Raw genomic sequence first — 18,210 nt, forward strand, 5'->3', positions numbered from 1 at the left:
ACAGAGGTGCTTTGAGTTAGATCGCGTAAATATATAAACGTGTCGCCACCACCCAACTAGTAAGGTTTGTCACGTAAACAGAACGTGGCCAATTCGTCACTAGCACGGCCACAGCGGTTGTGCGTTGGAGAGCCAAGCCACAAAATTTACAATCTCAAGCACGACGTCTCGCCGGTGATCACAACCCAGCATCATCATCAAGGCGACAGCCAGACTTGTGCGTCTTCACTTGATGCAGCAAGTCTGGCTGTGACGGTCCCACCTGATGACGGAGACTTGTGTTGCCTCCGAAACGTCGTGATTTTTAATTATTTTATTTTTTATTAATTTTAATTTTTTACCTACGTGACTTTACCGTAGTCGTCGGCGGGTTTGACCGCAGCCTGACGCTCCCCGCTTCTCGGCATCTTCCCGCAGGCCTTTCGCTCCGCCGCAAATGCAGATGCCCAAGATGCCGGAGGGCGACAAAGTGGACTTTGACGTGAGAACCCCCTGGGGGCACCGAATGCCCGCCGCGTGCACATTCACCGCGGCCGATGGGAACCGTGGCCAATTACGGGGGGGGAGGGGGGGGGAGGGGGGGGGGAGGGGGGGGGGCCTGTGATCACGTGTTCTCCGCTGCGATCCGCTCAGCGTCATCCGGGGTGGTCTCTGAGTGGCGGAGTGGTCAGCTTGGCTGCCCTCCGTGTTGACTGCCCCCCCTCTCGACTGCCCCCCCCTCGACTGCCCCCTTGACTGCCCCCCTCGACTGCCCCCCCCTCGACTGCCCCCTTGACTGCCCCTCCCCTCGACTGCCCTCTGCCCCCCCCCGCCCCCGCAGGACCTGCACCGCAAGCGCATGGAGAAGGACCTGGGTGAGCTGCAGACGCTGATCGCCGCTCACTTTGAGAAGCGTCAGAAGGAGGAGGAGGAACTCATCGCTCTCAAAGCCAGGATCGTGAGTCGCGTCGCGTTCAACGTTTTAGTTTTGGCTCGGTTCCTTCCCTCGGCGTTTTCACCGCCGCCACCACCACCACCACCACCCGCTACCAATGCCCCACCACGATGCCGACCGCTCCACCCTTATTCTCCTGGGTTGCTTTAGGCTCTGCAATTTTAAATGCGGCGCATGAACCGTGGCTCAAGTTCAAGTTCATTTATTAGGTGTAGCCCTGTGAGCCATTCGGCTCTTGAATCGGGTGCAACCGCAAAAAAACAAAAAACATGAACAAAAAACATCTTAAAGTGAATATGTGACTGAGTGCAAACAGAAAATCCAAGAAAAGACAGTAAAATATTTGCAGAAAAAGCACCGTACACAAAAATGTGCAAAAATCCCAGTGGGATGCAAGTCAAACAACAACAACCACAAGGCAACTTAGATTAAGGCCATCAGTCTAACTCTGTACTACAACAAACAAACATGGCCAAACCAAAAAACGTATCGAAAATCACCAAAATAAAGCCACAAAAGCAATGAAACAGTGAGCATAGGAACATTGACCGAATTTTCACAATAGTCAACGTCGCAAAAACGAAACCAACTTCTCTCTCCCGTGTCTCTCACTGCTTCTCTCACCGTCTCCTGTACCGCGTGTCTCTCTCTCTGCTCGTCTATCTGCACATGTCTTTGTAGCTCTCTCTGTCTGCTTGTCCATCTTCACGGCTCTCTCCACCACATATCTCTCCATCTCCCGTACCGCGTCTCTCCGTTTCCCTCTGTCCGCACATTTGCGTGTCTCTCTCTCTCTGCTTGTCCATCTTCACGTCTCTCTCCACCACACATCTCTCCATATCCCGTACTGCGTCTCTCTGTTTCCCTCTGTCCACACATCTGCGTGTCTCTCTCTCTGCTTGTCCATCTTCACGTCTCTCTCCACCACACATCTCTCCACCTCCCGTACCGCGTCTCTCCGTTTCCCTCTGTCCGCACATCTGCGTGTGTCTCTCTCTCTGCTTCTCTATCTCCACACATGTCCTGCACCATCCCTCTCTCTCTCCCCCCCCCCCCCCCAATCTGCTATTTGCCAACCGCAAGGTACAAAATACGCCGGGGTCATATCGCGGGGAAGAAAAACGACGCACCTCGCGATCTCGCGAGAGGGTCGGACTGCGCGTTGACGCGTCGCCTCGACGGCAGAACCCGCGACTCCCAACTGCTCCGTGGGAAGGACAGAGACGAGCCTGTGGGGGGGGGGGGGGGGGAGACGCGGGGCAGGTGGCAACCCGAGCGAGCGGGGACCGTGAGCGAGCGCGTTTCAAAGCGGCGCGCCGCCCGCCCTCTTTGTGCCCCACAGGAGAAGCGCCGCTCGGAGAGATCGGAGCAGCAGCGGATCCGCGCCGAGAAGGAGAAGGATCGCCTCGTGCGACAGGCGGTCAGTAGCGCTCCTCACTCGCTCACTCGCTCGCTCTCTTACTCACTCCCTCACTCACTCACTCACTCCCTCCCTCACCCACTGCCTCCCTCACCCACTGCCTCCCTCACCCACTCCCTCAACAACTCTCTCCCTCACCCATTCCCTCGCTCTCTTACTCCCTCGCTCACCCACTCCCTCGCTCACCCACTGCCTCGCTCACCCACTCCCTCAACAACTCCCTCCCTCACCCATTCCCTCGCTCACCCACTGCCTCGCTCACCCACTGCCTCGCTCACCCACTGCCTCGCTCACTCCCTCCCTCACCCACTCCCTTACTCGCTACCTCGCTCACTCGCTCTCTTACTCCCTCACCCACTCCATCGCTCCCTCTATTACTCACTCCCTCACCCGCTCCCTCGCTCGCTCCCTCGCTCACCCACTGCCTCCCTCACCCACTCCCTCAACAACTCCCTCCCTCACCCATTCCCTCGCTCTCTTACTCCCTCGCTCACCCACTCCCTCGCTCACCCACTGCCTCGCTCACCCACTGCCTCGCTCACCCACTGCCTCGCTCACTCCCTCCCTCACCCACTCCCTTACTCGCTACCTCGCTCACTCTCTCACTCACTCCCTCACCCACTCCATCGCTCACACCCTCCCTCACTCGCAGCAGCTTTACGCATCCAGCGGGTGTCGGAACCCTGAGCCGTTGCTGGGCCGTTCCATTGGACAATGCATTTAAAAATATATATTTATATGACCCGGTAAGGGCCCCACTGAGCTGCATAGCTATTTTTGAGAAGCGACCTGGCCACAAATGATAGCTCACCGAAGCGGCTTATCGCGTGGACATTTATAGCAGCCAAATACTCTGTGCATTTTTTCTCCAGGGGGAATCCGGAGAAAAATCCACGCGGCCACAGGGCTAGAAACACGCAAACTTTAAATACGCAGCAGCAGGCGTCCGTGTAGGGATCGAACTCACGACCCTCCTGTGTATACCAGGCGAGGCAGCTAACATCTCCTCGCCACCGCGTCGCCCCTACGTGCCCCGTGACTTCCCGTGCGCTCACACGTGGCCACGTGTCCCGTGAACTCCACGTGTGCCGTGAACCTTCCCCGTGCGCTCCCAGCGTTCCGCCCGCCTCCTCCGCGCGCCGGTTCCCGTGAACGGCGCTCGCCCCAGCAGCAGCAGCAGCGGCAGCAGCGCGTTGAAGGCTCCGCGGGGCACCTTTGTCTCTTCCGCAGGAGGAGAAGGTGCGGAAGGAGGAGGCGGACATGAAGCGGAGGGGGGATGACGACGCCAAGAAGCGCAAGGTGTTGACGGACAGGACGGCGCAGTACGGAGGGTACCTCGCAAAGGTAACTGCGGAGATGGGGCGGGTCCCACAGCGCGCCAAGTGTTTACGGAGCCCGTCGGTCACTTGCAGCGGCGATGTCGTCGTCGTCGTCATCGTCATGATCAACGTCGTCATCATCGTCGTCATCTTCATCGTCATCGGCATGAACGTCGTCATCATTGTCATCATTGCTGTAATCATCAACATCAACGTCATCATCATCGTGATCATCATCAACGTCATCATCATCAACGTCGTCATTATTGTCATAATCATCATCGTCATCACCATCATCACCATCAACGTCGTCATCTTCAATGTCGCCATCATCATCAACAACGTCGTCATCATCAACTTCATGCCGACGATGGGCGGTGGCGACACGACCCCAGCGGGTCGTGTGCTTGCCGTTTGTTGCAGAGTTTCCGCGGTTCGCATCCGGCGGGCCGCCCTGGTTAATACTGCAGCGGTGTGTGCTAACCGCGGACGTTAAACATCTCCCGGAGATATTTTCTGGGTGGACAGAGGCCGGGAAGGTGGAGGAGGGGTGGATGTAAGAAACTTGCTCAGAAAAGATGTGCTACTTGCGTGGTGGTGCCAGTGGTGTGCTGTGCGGTGCTGCGTTGGGTGTGTGGTGTGACGTGGGGTGTGTGGTGTGACGTGGGGTGTGTGATCAGTGAAGTAAACCCCTCGCATGAAATTTGGTTCTGAGAAGTAATATACAGGGACTCCTCTACTTACGAACATTTGACTCACGAACTTTCAGAGATTCGAACAAAACCTGGTCCGTGTGTCCAATTGCCCGTTTGGGCCGAGAGTTGTAAGTTCAACCGCCGTGCAATAGATGGCGCGGGTGGCATCTACATCTGCAGAACGTGAATCACCAGTGGCATCTACATCTGCAGTTCGTGAAGAACCAGTGGCATCTACATCTGCAGAACGTGAATCACCAGTGGCATCTACATCTGCAGAACGTGAATCACCAGTGGCATCTACATCTGCAGAACGTGAATCACCAGTGGCATCTACATCTGCAGTACGTGAAGAACCAGTGGCATCTACATCTGCAGAACGTGAAGAACCAGTGGCATCTACATCTGCAGAACGAGAAGAACCAGTGGCACCTGCAGAACGTGAAGAACCAGTGGCATCTACATCTATAGATCATAGTGTACACGCCGTACATCACGTTTGGAATCGACAGGGAGTAAATTTTGGACTTGCGAACAAAACCGACTTACGAACAGACACCTCTGGAACCTAACTCGCAAGTACAGGAGTCCCTGTAACGGTTTGATTTGTCACGTGACGAACTCCGTCGTGTGGACCAGAGGTCACGCGAAGGCACCTCAGCGGTAGCTCTACGGTATCCGTTCCTGCGGGCCCCGTTCCCGGGGGAGTGGGCGCCGTGCTCGGGGTCGATTTCTCCCGTGGCAAATTCGCGACGCAACTAAGGGGGAGGGTGGGGGTGGGGGGGCGAAAACGTTTGTGCTTCATTTAATTGTTCGTTCGAATGCGTCGACTTGTCGCGTGCGCGCGGCTGTGCGCGCGTCTGTGCGTGCGGCGCAGGCGGAGAGAGGCAAGGGCAGTAAAAAGATGACGGAGAGAGAGAAGAAGAGGAAGATTCTGGCTGAGCGCCGCAAGGCTCTCAACATCGACCACCTGGCTGAGGATAAGCTCAGGTGAGAGGCACGGCGGCCGCTGTCGGCTTCGCGAACGGCGCGTCATAGAAATTGCCCGGGGGATTGGAGCTGCTTCCATCTGTACCGGGGTGCTTCAAGGCAATGTTAACACTTACATGGGACGATCGTTTTTAATGGGGGAAAAAAACGGATAATGGACTGTAACATTTTCCTCTGTCTCATTGGCGCTGGGCATATTATTTTTGGAGAAAATCGATTATTCTTGTAGCAAACTCATAACACTGGTCAACACACTTTTTCTAGCATAAGGTATTCCAACGGATTTTATAAGATAATTTTGGGGTGCCGATTCCAAATCTAGCATCAGTCTTTGTCTATCACGTCAGGTTTTTGAGATGCCAAATATTGCATTTTCAATAAAAACTGCAGAAGAAAAATATTAAATAAATGTGGATATCTACATAAAATGATATTATAAACACACTATCCTAAAAATACAGCACCATATTTTAACACTAAAGCAGTCACTGACTGGCAACAACTTGCAATCATAAGTGACAGAGTTAATTTCGGGTAAAATCAATGAAAATGGGGTATGCCGATAGCACAAAAAAGAGATGTGATAGAGCAAATCTGAGATCAGATTTGGAATCGGCACCCTGAAATTAGTCTAAAACAGCTGCAAAAGTCCAGGCCAGAAAAAAAAGAAAGTTTTGTTGACCAGTGTTATCAAAGTCTTTTTTGGAGTTCAATTAGCGCGTGGCGGTCAAGTGAAGAGTGAATGAACGATGGAGCGGAGGAGGAGGCACGGGAGCAGAAATGAGCGACACGGAGGTAGCAGCAGCAGATGGGATACGACGATGACGATGCTGACGATGATGATGATACTGACGATGATTGGCAACGGTGGAGAGGACCGCTGGGTGGATTTGTAAATCTCAGCATCGTGAGAGATGGTGGCAGCGGCTTAGGGAAGGAGGCCTTCATCCTGCAGTGGATCGATCCTGGCTGCTGACGACGATGACGATCATGACGATGATGATGACACCATGATGACGATGACGGTGATAATAACGAAGATGATGGCGACGATGATGACGATGATAATGATGACGACGATGATGATGATGACGACGATGATGGCGACGGCGACGATAACGACGATGATGGCGATGACGACGATGATGACCATGATGACGATGATGACGACGGTGGTAATAACGACGATGATGACGACGATGACGACGACGATGATGATGATGACGACGATGATGGCTGACGACGATGATGACGACGATGATAATGATGACGACGATGGTGACGATGACGATGATAACGACGACGGTGATAATAACGACGATGACGACGACGATGATAATGATGACGACGACAACGATGCCGAAGATAACGACGACGACGGACGGTGACCCTCGCTGCGCTCTGCGTGTCCGCAGGGAGAAGGCGAACGAGATGCACCTGTGGCTGACGCAGCTCGAGTCGGAGAAGTTCGACCTCCAGGAGCAGCTCAAGAGGCAGAAGTACGAGGTGAGGGGCCCCCTGGCGGCGTGCCGAGTGGACGCGCGGGGAGCACAGCGCCACGGGAGCTCAACAAAACAAAACGCGGAGGGGGGGAAGAGAAGAAGCATCTTGGGGGGGATGGGGGGGGGGGCTCGCGTCGCCGAAAATGCGATCGCCCGAAGATTTCGCCGGTAGGAGAACCAAAGGCATACCTTCCTGCCCGCCACCTAATTTATAGCGATTTCGCCCCCCAACCCCCACACCCCCAACACCCCCACGCCCTCAAATACTTTTGACATTGTCTCGGTTCTTTCGGTAAAGTCACGTAGAAGGAAAATAATAAAATAATAAAAATAAAACATAATAAAATTATTCTCACGACGTTTCGGCCACAACGCGAGCAGCCGTCCGTTGTGGCCGAAACGTCGTGAGAATAATTGTAATGTTTTATTTTTATTATTTTATTATTTTCCTTCTACGTGACTTTACCGAAAGAACCAAGACGATGAATCCCTGCAGTCACGAAAGCTTTAAATCGAAGCTTTTGACATTGGTAAGATTTACTTCCAGAGTTGTAATCAACGCTCCCAGATGAGGTTCTTGGTGTCCGCGGGCAGGCGAATCTCCTCCCGACGTTACCACGAAGTTTGCCGAGCAGTTTCGTCGAACGCGGTACAGCCTCCCAGCGTGGTACGAATGTCAGAAGGCTGGAGCCTTCGGGGAATTGCCCACGCTCTGCGGTCCTCTACGTGTATGTGTGTTAAGATGTTTACAACCACCTGGTGAAAACGCCGCGCGTCCGATGAGGGCAAGACTCTATCCCCGTGCAGATGGAACAGACTGATGGAACAGACCTTTCTGGCAACAGTTGTGTTAAGATGTAAAAAAAAATACCAAACAGAATCCTTTTGCCTAGGAATCTTGTCTGCATTAACCACACTTGTGGTGTGAGCATGCAATCAAAAACACACGCTCTCATAACACTGGTCAACACACTTTTTCTGGCATAAGGTATTCCAACAGGTTTAAGGTAATTTTGGGGTGCCGATTCCGAATCTGGCATCAGTTTTTGTCCATCACATCAGGTTTTTGAGATATCAAATATTGCATTTCAATAAAAACTGCAAAAGAAAAATATTAAATGAATGTGGATATCTACATAAAATGATATTATAAACACACTATCCTAAAAATACAGCACCATATTTTAACACTAAAGCAGTCACTGACTCGCAACAACTTGCAATCATAAGTGACAGAGTTAATTTCGGGTAAAATCAATGAAAATGGGGTATGCCGATAGCATAAAAATGAGATGTGATAGAGCAAATCTGAGATCAGATTTGGAACGAGCACCCTGAAATTAGTCTAAAACAGCTGCAAAAGTCCAGGCCAGAAATTATTTTTTGTTGACCAGTGTAATTATACATGGGCATTCTTTGAAACCGATTGTTAACACCTGTTTTATTGCCACGAAGTGTAAAACATATTGTTATAATTTATCGCTGGCGAGGAAGGTCCCACATTGTAGACTGATATTAGTCCGCCCTTTGCTGTGCTGCCTTCGGCCCGGCGAGGCAGAGGTACGGCTCAACCTGGACGCCCACGGTGGGGAGGGAGGGAAGGGAGATTCGCAAACATTTACATGATCCGCAAGGGGCAGGTTATCCGGAGCGCGAATCGCGACGCCAGGAGAGCGACGTTTTGGAAATGTAAGTTCGAGCCGATTGGTTTCGTGCCGATGTATCTCCCACGTCGTACGTAACCGGCCGTGATTTTGCTACGGACTTGTAAACCGTTGCACATTCTCTCTAATGTTGAGATAAAACTAAATAGCTGGACAGAAACCATACGGGGATTGCTTTTAACAACTAAAATATAACATGTGATCAGTTAATGAATTGGTCTCGTGGGAAATGAGTGATAGATACGTCGATAGGACAGTGCTGTCTGGCACTTTGACCTCCCGCTGACCCCACTAACATGTCATGTGACTTTCTCCCCCTCTCACATTCGAACATCTCAATGGTGCCACACGTGTCTGACTACCATCTCAATCACCATCGCCACTATCATCACCGATACCATCGCCATCACCGTCACCAATACCATCGTCACAAATACCGCCACCATTACCATCATCACAATCACCATCACCCCTATCAACTCCACTGCTAAACTCACTTCCACCACCAAAAACCACTTCCATCGCCACTATCGGACACCATCAAAATCATTGTTACAACCACCATTACTTCCACCACCACCACTGTTGCCACGACCACCACCATCCCACCACCACCACAATCCCACCACCACCATCCCACCACCACCACCATCCCACCACCACCATCCCACCACCACTGTTGCCACCACCACCATCCCACCACCACTGTTACCACCACCATCCTACCACCACTTTTGCCACCACCACCATCCCACCACGACCACTGTTGCCACCACCACCATCCCACCACCACTGTTACCACCACCATCCCACCACCACTGTTACCACCACCACCACCCCACCCTCCCAGGTGCAAAACCTGCAAAACCGTTTCGACGCCGCAGCCAAGTCGTAAGTGTGGCGGCACCGGGGAAAGAATTTAGCGACGGGCGAGACAGAGCCACACGCAAATAGCCCCGCCGGCGTTCAGTGCAGCCGCCGTGGGCAGCGATACGCCCCCACCCCCCAGGGTGCTTCAACAAAACAAAAATGCGCTAACACTTCTGAGAATTTGCAACGACAACGCCGCAGTAAATGTGCTGCCCTCCGGGCTCTGGAGACCACCTGGAGAAGATTTCCAGGCGTGCGTTGACAACGATGGCGAACAATTGGGAGACTCTCTGACGTTTTGAAGATGTTAACATTACTGATGTTGTCATGTTACAGTCTTCTTATCCGTTCCTTTTCCATGAAAAACGGAAAAAAAACCATCGTCCCATCTAAGTGTTAACATTTTATTGAAGCGCCCTGCAAATCCGAAAATAGAATTAAACAGATACACCTCGAGCGAGAGATAGGTGAGATGCAGGGCTAGGGTTAGGCCCAGGCGTGTGAGAGTTAGGGATATGTCTGGGAAGAGGGTTAGACTCCTATAGGGCTCGGGTTAGGTCTGGGAATTGTGTTATTACTGGGGTTAAGGTGCAATTGTCTAGGTGAGATGTAATATCTCACCGCTTGGGCTGCGTCCTAAATGGGTGCGGGCCGCCGCTGTAGGCAACGCGCAAGGCAGTAACACCGCATTAATGGCGGGAAAAAAATACTATAATTTATATCTGCAAGCATATGTAACGAACACAGTCGGCGACGTTTTGGGCAATGGTCCCTTCGTCAAGACATATAAGTGACATGAATATTGCCATGTGCGCCGTGTGCTATGAGGAAGGGCCAATGCCTGAAACGTCGCCTCTTTATAAACGTATATATATTTTGTATAGATAGTGCCGAAGTCCATACTCGTTGGTTCTTTCGGTAAAGTGACGTGGGTAGAAAAATAACAACAGATCACGACGTTTCGTTCGCAACACAAAGCAATCGTCATCACGTGGGACAACCTTTCCTCGCTGTGGTCGTCTCACCTGATGACGATTTGCTTGTGTTGCGATCGAAACGTCGCGATCTGTTATTATTTTTTCCACCCACGTGACTTTTACCGAAAGAACCCAAAGAGCATGAATTCCTGCAGTCACGAAAGCTTCAAATCATCGTGCCGAGAGGGCTCGGCTTCGGCTCCTGACTGGCGCAAGGTGGCGGGCGCACAGTCGCGTGGCTCTCTCTCGCCTCGCCGCTATTCCCACCGCGGTTCCTTGCGCGCGCGTGTGCACGTGCGCCCGTCACCCTCGAAGCCCCCCCCCCCCCCACCGCTCCGATCGCACGATCAGAGCGCCGGCGATCAATCGCGATCGCCGCTCGAACGTGGAGCTGCTTTTTTCTTTTCTTTTCTTCCCTCGTCGGCAAAGTCACGGCCACCCCCACCGCCACCGCAACCGCCGTGGCTCTGCCGCTTGCCCACCGGATCGGAAAAATCGGGCGGGGGTGCGCCAGATTTTTCGCGATCGATTTTTTTGTTGTTGTTCAGAAAAATCGAAGCTCGATTCGTCGAACTCTCGCCGGAGGCTCACCCCGGCGGTGGTCGCCCGGCGCCCTCCGTCTGCTCGTTTTGAGCGGCCACCCCCCACCCCTCCGGCTCGTGTGCTTCCGCGCTGATGAGGCTACAAAGTCCACCTCAGGTTTTGTTTCTTCGGTGCCCTCCGTGGCGGCCCACTTCCTCTATCCGCCGCATCCTCTCTGGTCCTGAACCTTCGTAATGTCACCGATGCCGGCAGGCCCCGTTCCCGAAGCTGTAAAGCAGCGCTGCTTCTTGTTCGGCCTCTTTCCCTTCCTTCCAGAATTCCCTTTGTCGAGCGCTCACCTCTGAGAACGAACCACAAATCCACATCCGAGGCCTCTTCTGCATAGCTCCAATTCGACTTTCTCCCCCGAACCTTTCTTCCGTCCACCCAACCGATTTGCTCCGATCGACGCCACAACCCACGTCTCCGAAGACTTTTCGGCCTCCTCAAACTTTCTCCGCCGCATGCCACGCTTCACTCCGTACGAACGCGGCACTCCTCCATTCTACGCTTCCGGGTTCATCTCCAGTCTCGTCTTCAGCTCTCCGCCGACGAATGTGCCCCACTAAACGGAGCGACCAAACTGCCCATGTAACGAATGAGATGGCTTAATATTTGTATTTTTTTTTTTTTTACACACAATACAAACGAGACGGTCAATAGCAACTTAATTCTTTTAATTTTTAATTGCCAACTCCAAATCGTCATCGATAACAAGTCCCCACCGGTGGTGGGGTGGGGGAGCAGGGGTCAATTTGCATCATCGGCCCCAACCGCACTTGCGAATGTAAAACCTGAGGTGAAGGACTGCCGCTTCCTCGCGCCCAAGTCCCCCGAGGCGACCGGGGGGAGGGGGGAGGGTGTGAAAAGTCTTCGGCAGGGATGCGAATCGAGTGGAGCTTTCAGAGGGCGGTTTTGTGTTGTTTTGCCCGACCCCCTTGCTGCCTCGCTGCTCACCACCCGCTCGACGAATGGCCGCACCGAGGGTGCTTCACCATAGGCCGTGTCGTTGCACCGGGCGACGATGATAGACGATGTCATGCGGTGAATGACGCGACGTCACGCGCAATGACATCGTCACCTTAGCCCAAAAGGCGTCATCTGTAGATGTGGGTGGCCCCGGGCACGAGATGATGTCACAAGGTGCATGTCACGTGACATCATCGCCGTGGCCCAATAGGCTTCATCTGTAGATGTGGGTGGCCCCGGGCACAAGATGATGTCACAAGGTGCATGGCACGTGACATCATCACCGTGGCCCAATAGGCTTCATCTGTATAGTTGGGTGGCCCCGGGCAACGAGATGATGTCACAAGGCGCATGGAACGTGACATCATCGCCTTGGCGGGCGTGGGCCCCTTTTCTTCTTTCGGGCCCTCGCTCCATCTGGGCCCTGCTGCACGTCCACCTTATGGCGCTCACGGTTCGGTAGGCGTTGAGAAAGTGACGCCACCGTCGCCACTCCGGTAAGTGGGACTGGGGCCTCAACGTGATGGGGGCCAGGGTGGCGATGGACGATGCCAGAAGTCACGGACGCGGCTCGGCAGGTAGGAAATCTGCGGCGGGCACGCGGCCGGGTTCCCGCTCCCAGGCTGCCCCTCTTCTTGACGGTAGGCCGCTGCGTCTCTGCCGCTGCCCACCGCGGACCGAAACTTTTCCCCGTGGCCGTCCGCCACGGCTGCAAGCCGAGCCTACGGGTCTCCCTTTTTGCTGCCTACTACGGATCTATATAGGATCTATATATTTTTTTTAAATGCCACCATTACCGCACCACATGCTCACTTCCTATCGATAATAATAATCACAACGCCCTTTATTTATCCAGAAAAGTTTCACCCCGTCTCAAGATTCCAAGTCAGGGCACAACGTTGTTTCCGGGGTTCTCCGATGTGTGTCCAGGTCGTGCTGAGCCTTGTTTGGCCGCGAGGTCCGACGTTCTGCGCCCCACGCGCTGAGAGCCTCTTCCTGAAGCAGCTTCCAGCAGCGCGGAGCGAAACGTCAAAAACCTAGGCAGCAGTGTTGGGATTTCACAACCGATATTATTCATAATAACGTTTTTGGGTTAGATCGCGTTATTTACAAATGTGTCTTAACCCTCCACCACCCGACACGGCCAATCAGTAAAAAAGTGTCCCGTTGACAAAAGACAAAATATGCAAACATGACTCCTTGTAAAAAGGTGTCAGTTTTCTTGCCAGATAGAAGGGTAAAAAAAAACAATTATATTTTTACTGGCAAATGAGGTTCCCATATTAAAAGACAAAATAGTTCACTACTTTAGCCCACTGGTGTGTTGAAGAGTGAATCCACAACATTTAAAATTTTTGAGCACGACGTTTCGCTGGTAATTACATCCAGCATCATCGGGCAATTTGCCAGAATAAATAACGCGATGGAACCCAAAAACGTTTATTATGAGTGTTGGGATATTTGGCAAATTCCATGAAAGAAGTTGTTTTTGCATGTCTGGAAGGAAACCGGAGCGATCCGGAGAAAACCCCGCCATGTGTACGAGAGGATAGCGCTCAAAGCTCTGCGCGAATACATTCAACAATCTATTTGCTGTACTGCCAACGCCGAACCACCTGACAGCAGAGGTCGCAACCAGGTACCCGATACCCGTACCCGGCCAGGTACGGGTACCCGTTTGCGACCCTGGTGCGGCCGGGTACGGGTAGGCCGTGAGTCACTGGTGAGTAACCGATTGTCACTAATTTCGGGTAGGGTACGGGTAGGGTACGGGTAAGGAATCAAAACCCGTTTGCGACCTCTGCCTGACAGCGAGGTCTCACCTAGCCCTAGGCGTATATGTAGTCTGAGGTGCGTATCTAGCCCCAAGGCCTGTACCTAGTCCTAGGCCAGCATCTGGCACTGGGCCTGTATCTAGACCTAGACTGTGGGAGTTTCACACGACTCGCCAACCCTCGGCTGCATTTGGCAAAAATTATATTATTGGCAAAAAAACGTCCCAACGCTGGACCCTACCCTTCTAAAGAGCCTTAAGACTCGGGAGGACCTGGAGAGGGAAAAAAAATCCACGCGAGAGGCACGCAAACTCCAAATATACAGCAGCAGGCGTCGTCAGGGTCGGGGATCAAACCCACGACCTCCTGCACACCAGGCGAGGTAGTTAACATCTCCTAGCCACCGTGATGATGATGATGATGTGAGAGACGCAAATTCCAAATATACAGCAGCAGGCGTCGTCACGGTTGGGATTGAACCCACGACCTCCTGCACACCAGGCGAGGTAGTTAACATCTCGCCACGGCACACAACTCCTGGCAAGGCCGTGGCGGCTGGTCGTGATGGGTCGCTCATGCGAAGCACGCGCTAAGACGGTCTCGACCCACGCCCTCCCCTGCTGAAGCTTCCAACATCTGACGAGGTCTGACCCCCGGACCCCCGGGGACAAGTCCGGTGGTAAAGCTCATCGGGCGGCAACCGCGTGCCGTCTTGCGTCAGCCAAACGCGAAGAGAGCGAGAGACAGAAGGGGGTTGGGGGGCGGGGCGAGTCTCGAGACTCGGACCTGGGCAACAACTCGGGATAAACGCAGTTGAATCCGCGGCGTGACCGCAATGAACGCTCTCTTATTTCCAGGCTAATGTGCTGCGACTTCGGGTGCAGGATGCACAGAGCAAATAGTGAGTACCACTGTGCTCCTCCCACCCCCCACCACCCCCCCCCCACCACCACCGCCACTACCCCCCACCAGCGTGCAGTGACGTGACCCAGCGTGGCCACCACCACCCCCCAACTAATGGCGTGAATCTTCCTTTAACCCCAACGGCTGTTACTTGTATTTCACGTTAGCGGTGGTAGTAGGAGTAACCACAATCGTAATCGTCGACTCGGTAAAGTCACGTGGGTGTAAAAAAAATGTCAAATAAATAAAAAAACGATAGTCCCATGTAAATGTAAAAAAAAATGTAAGCACCCTGTATTACTGTAGGCAAAGATGCTGCCCGTATAGCCTTGGGAGAGACTGTTGGGCAAGTGCCGTCACAGCGAGTACTTCACGACGGCAGCAAAGGCACACGAGGAAGCGGGTGGACAGCACCACGCCCGGCCGCCTTTGTTTCCCTAGTGGCGATGTTTACGCACCGCACCATGTACTCACTTGAGGCCGAGTGGACCTAGGTGTTGACCCACGAGCGGGAATTGAACTCGGGTCGCCGGGTTCGTAGCGCAGCGCCACCACTCCCCCAAATGACAAAGATCCCCCGTGTAGCCTTAACAGACTGTAGGGGCGAGTGCTGTTAGCGAGCACCTATGAAGGCAGGAACGGTACACACACACACACACACGGCGCGCAGGCGAACGCACCTGGACTCACCTACCGCACAGGTAAGGCCGAACTCGCGCGTTTGAATCACCTTCGCAAGGGGCGTCCGACGGCTTTGCCGGCCCCGAGGATCGCCGACCACCAAATCACCGCCGCCACGACCTCCTCCACTCAAGACACGACAACTCCTATGTCCGTCCGGGGGGGCCAGTAGCCGTGTGCCGTGCACCATTGTGTCGGTCACAGTGCCCCCCCCCCCCCTCTGCCCCTGGCAGGAGGCTGCGGAGGGGAGGGTTGCTGATGACTGGCAAAGCGCGGTGTTGCCCGCATGCAGGAGGAGTGCTGCGCTTCGCCGGTTGTTGTGGTTGGAGTGCGATTGTTTGGGTTGCCCCTCTCCTGCTCGGAGCTGCTCCTTTCTAACGGCTTTCCGCGTGCCTCCTCCTCCTCCTCCCGTTTGCTCCGCTCGCGGCGATAACACGTCCCCCTGGGTTGAGATAAAACGCTTTGGCGCGTGGCAACGCTCGACACGACGGACAATGCTGCCGACCGCGACGGTGCTCATCGCGACAGTGACGGAGGGCGGCGAGGATTACGGCGGCAACGATGGCACGGCCACTGCTCAATTCCGACTACGGAAACGAGGCGATCGCGATGGCGACGATTCCATAAATCTCACGGTCGTCACCGTCACGGTAACCACGTGATGAGCGCGGCGGTCATGACAACGATCGCGACGATGACGAGACGTCGACCCTCGTTGCCACGACGACGAGTGCGACGCCACGGCGACTCACCTCGTTTCCCCCCACCCCTGACCCCCCCCCCCCCATCTTGTGCCACCGCGAGCAGCTCCAAGGGCGGGCGTGGCAAGGGAAAGGTCGGAGGTCGCTGGAAGTAAAGGCGTGGGGTCGCGACCCCCACCCCGGAGAGGGGGCGTCCGAGGAGACGCCCGTGACCTCCGGGGTCAGGAGACGTCGCAGGAGCCAGAGACCCAAACCTCCGTGTGTAGCTTCCCCGCATGGTGCCAGCCTCACCCCGGGGCACACCACCATCCCCGCCCCCCTCCCCACCTCTCTCCTTTGTTCCCCTCGCCCGCTCTGTATTTTTGATTCCTCTAATAAAGTCGACGAGTGCTCATTCAGCCAGCAGGAGGTTTTTCTTCTGGATGTGAAGCTTTCGTGACTGCAAGGATTCATACTCTTTGTTTTTTTTGGTAAAGTCGTGTAGGTGAAAAAAGAAATTAAATCAGTGATTTAATTTATTTTTTTATTTTTTAACCTACGTCACTTTACCGAAAAAACCAAAGAGTAGGAGGTTTTCTCTTCACGTAGAAGGGAAGTAATAAAATAATAAAAATAAAACATAATAAAACAATTCTCACGACGTTTCGGCCACAACGCAAGCAGCCGTCCTCAGGCGAAGAATGAGAACATTATCAAGCTAGGAGCTTATATAGGTGTAGCGAGGAGGAGCGCCTTAACAAAAGAATGTGCATATGAAGAGGAATTTAGCATACCAATGGGCAATGCATAGGAGGTGGGCGGAGGGGTTTCAAAGTCGCATTATGCCCATGCATTATGCAGGATCAACAGCACCACGGGGGGGCGCAAGGAACAGCGTTAATAAAGGAAAGGAATGTTAGTGATATGTAGCTGCATTTGCGCCACTCTGTCTACAGGAAAGCCACCCACACGGATGCTTATCTAAAGCCGGATTCCCACCACCACTCTGTCTACAGGAAAGCCACCCACACGGATGCTTATCTAAAACCGGATTCCCACCACCATCCATCCCAGAAGAATTCCCTCATCAAGACTCTATATCATAGAGCCCAATGCATCTCCGACCATGAACACATTTCCAGTGAACTCAAACACGTACGCCAAGCTCTTAAAGCTAATGGTTACTCCGACTACACAATCCGCAAAGCCATCACTCCAACCATCAAGAAAGATCCTGTTGAGGAGCCTTTCAAGACCATCACCTTACCCTACATTGCTGGGGTCACAAAAAAGATCTCCAAAATCCTGATTAAACACAAGATCCAGGTCCGATTCAACACAGTACATAAAATCCGTGATCTGGTACCGTCTGTAAAAGATGTGATTCCAGACATACAGTACCCTGGCGTCTACAAACTAAGTTGCCTCTGTGGTAGCAGTTACATTGGGGAAACCAAACGACACGTCTCAGACCGCATTCGTGAACATAAAGCTGATCTAAAACACGGTAGGACAAACACCTCAGCCGTGGCAGACCACTGTTACAACTCAGTGGGCTCACATGACATTGACTTCTCCAAGACGGAGGTTCTCTGCAAGCCATCTGGCTATCATGAGAGATTCGTTCATGAGGCGATCCACATATACAAACACAGAGACAATTTTAACCGAGAAGATGGATTCAGGCTTAGCAATCATTGGAAGGACGTAATAAACCATTTCGATACACATTAGGGTGAGTTAAATAATACATAGTGTTATATTAAAATGTATAAAGTATAGGGTGGTTTACAGCAATACAGTATATAATTTAATGTTGGGTTTATCTATGGCAGTATATAGTACTGTATATGCTAAGAGAATAAAGTTTAGATGGAAGTATATTATATACTTCTTACGACGTAGAATTGTAATTTATTATTTGTTGTTAGTAACTCAGCTTATTGTAGAGTATAGTAAGTATCAGTTTATATTTTAGTTTTTTTTTTTATGTAGTTTTCACTTTGGTTTTCTACGTGGTTGTTTGGCAAATGCAGCTACATATCACTAACATTCCTTTCCTTTATTAACGCTGTTCCTTGCGCCCCCCCGTGGTGCTGTTGATCCTGCATAATGCATGGGCATAATGCGACTTTGAAACCCCTCCGCCCACCTCCTATGCATTGCCCATTGGTATGCTAAATTCCTCTTCATATGCACATTCTTTTGTTAAGGCGCTCCTCCTCGCTACACCTATATAAGCTCCTAGC

General features: G+C 52.7%; 1 protein-coding gene across 6 annotated transcripts in view; it reads left to right on the forward strand.

The window, feature by feature from the left end:
* LOC144951925 (troponin T, slow skeletal muscle-like) overlaps positions 1–16,389 on the forward strand; it is a 33,901-nt gene extending 17,512 nt beyond the window's left edge. For 2 of the 6 annotated variants that reach the window (XM_078882278.1, XM_078882279.1), the window contains exons 5-12: positions 418–481; positions 821–937; positions 2,277–2,354; positions 3,585–3,698; positions 5,246–5,358; positions 6,774–6,864; positions 9,375–9,415; positions 16,089–16,389. In XM_078882278.1, coding sequence (XP_078738404.1) covers positions 418–481; positions 821–937; positions 2,277–2,354; positions 3,585–3,698; positions 5,246–5,358; positions 6,774–6,864; positions 9,375–9,415; positions 16,089–16,137 — 667 coding nt within the window. In that variant the 3' untranslated portion in view covers positions 16,138–16,389. Of the gene's footprint in view, positions 1–417; positions 482–820; positions 938–2,276; positions 2,355–3,584; positions 3,699–5,245; positions 5,359–6,773; positions 6,865–9,374; positions 9,416–14,554; positions 14,615–16,088 lie in introns of those variants that run through there. The other 4 variants (XM_078882282.1, XM_078882280.1, XM_078882283.1 and 1 more) reach the window with 3 other exon arrangements.
* Positions 16,390–18,210: the final 1,821 nt, after the last annotated feature.

The sequence above is a fragment of the Lampetra fluviatilis genome, chromosome 64 (assembly GCF_964198595.1).
Source record: "Lampetra fluviatilis chromosome 64, kcLamFluv1.1, whole genome shotgun sequence".
Lineage (NCBI taxonomy): Eukaryota > Metazoa > Chordata > Hyperoartia > Petromyzontiformes > Petromyzontidae > Lampetra > Lampetra fluviatilis.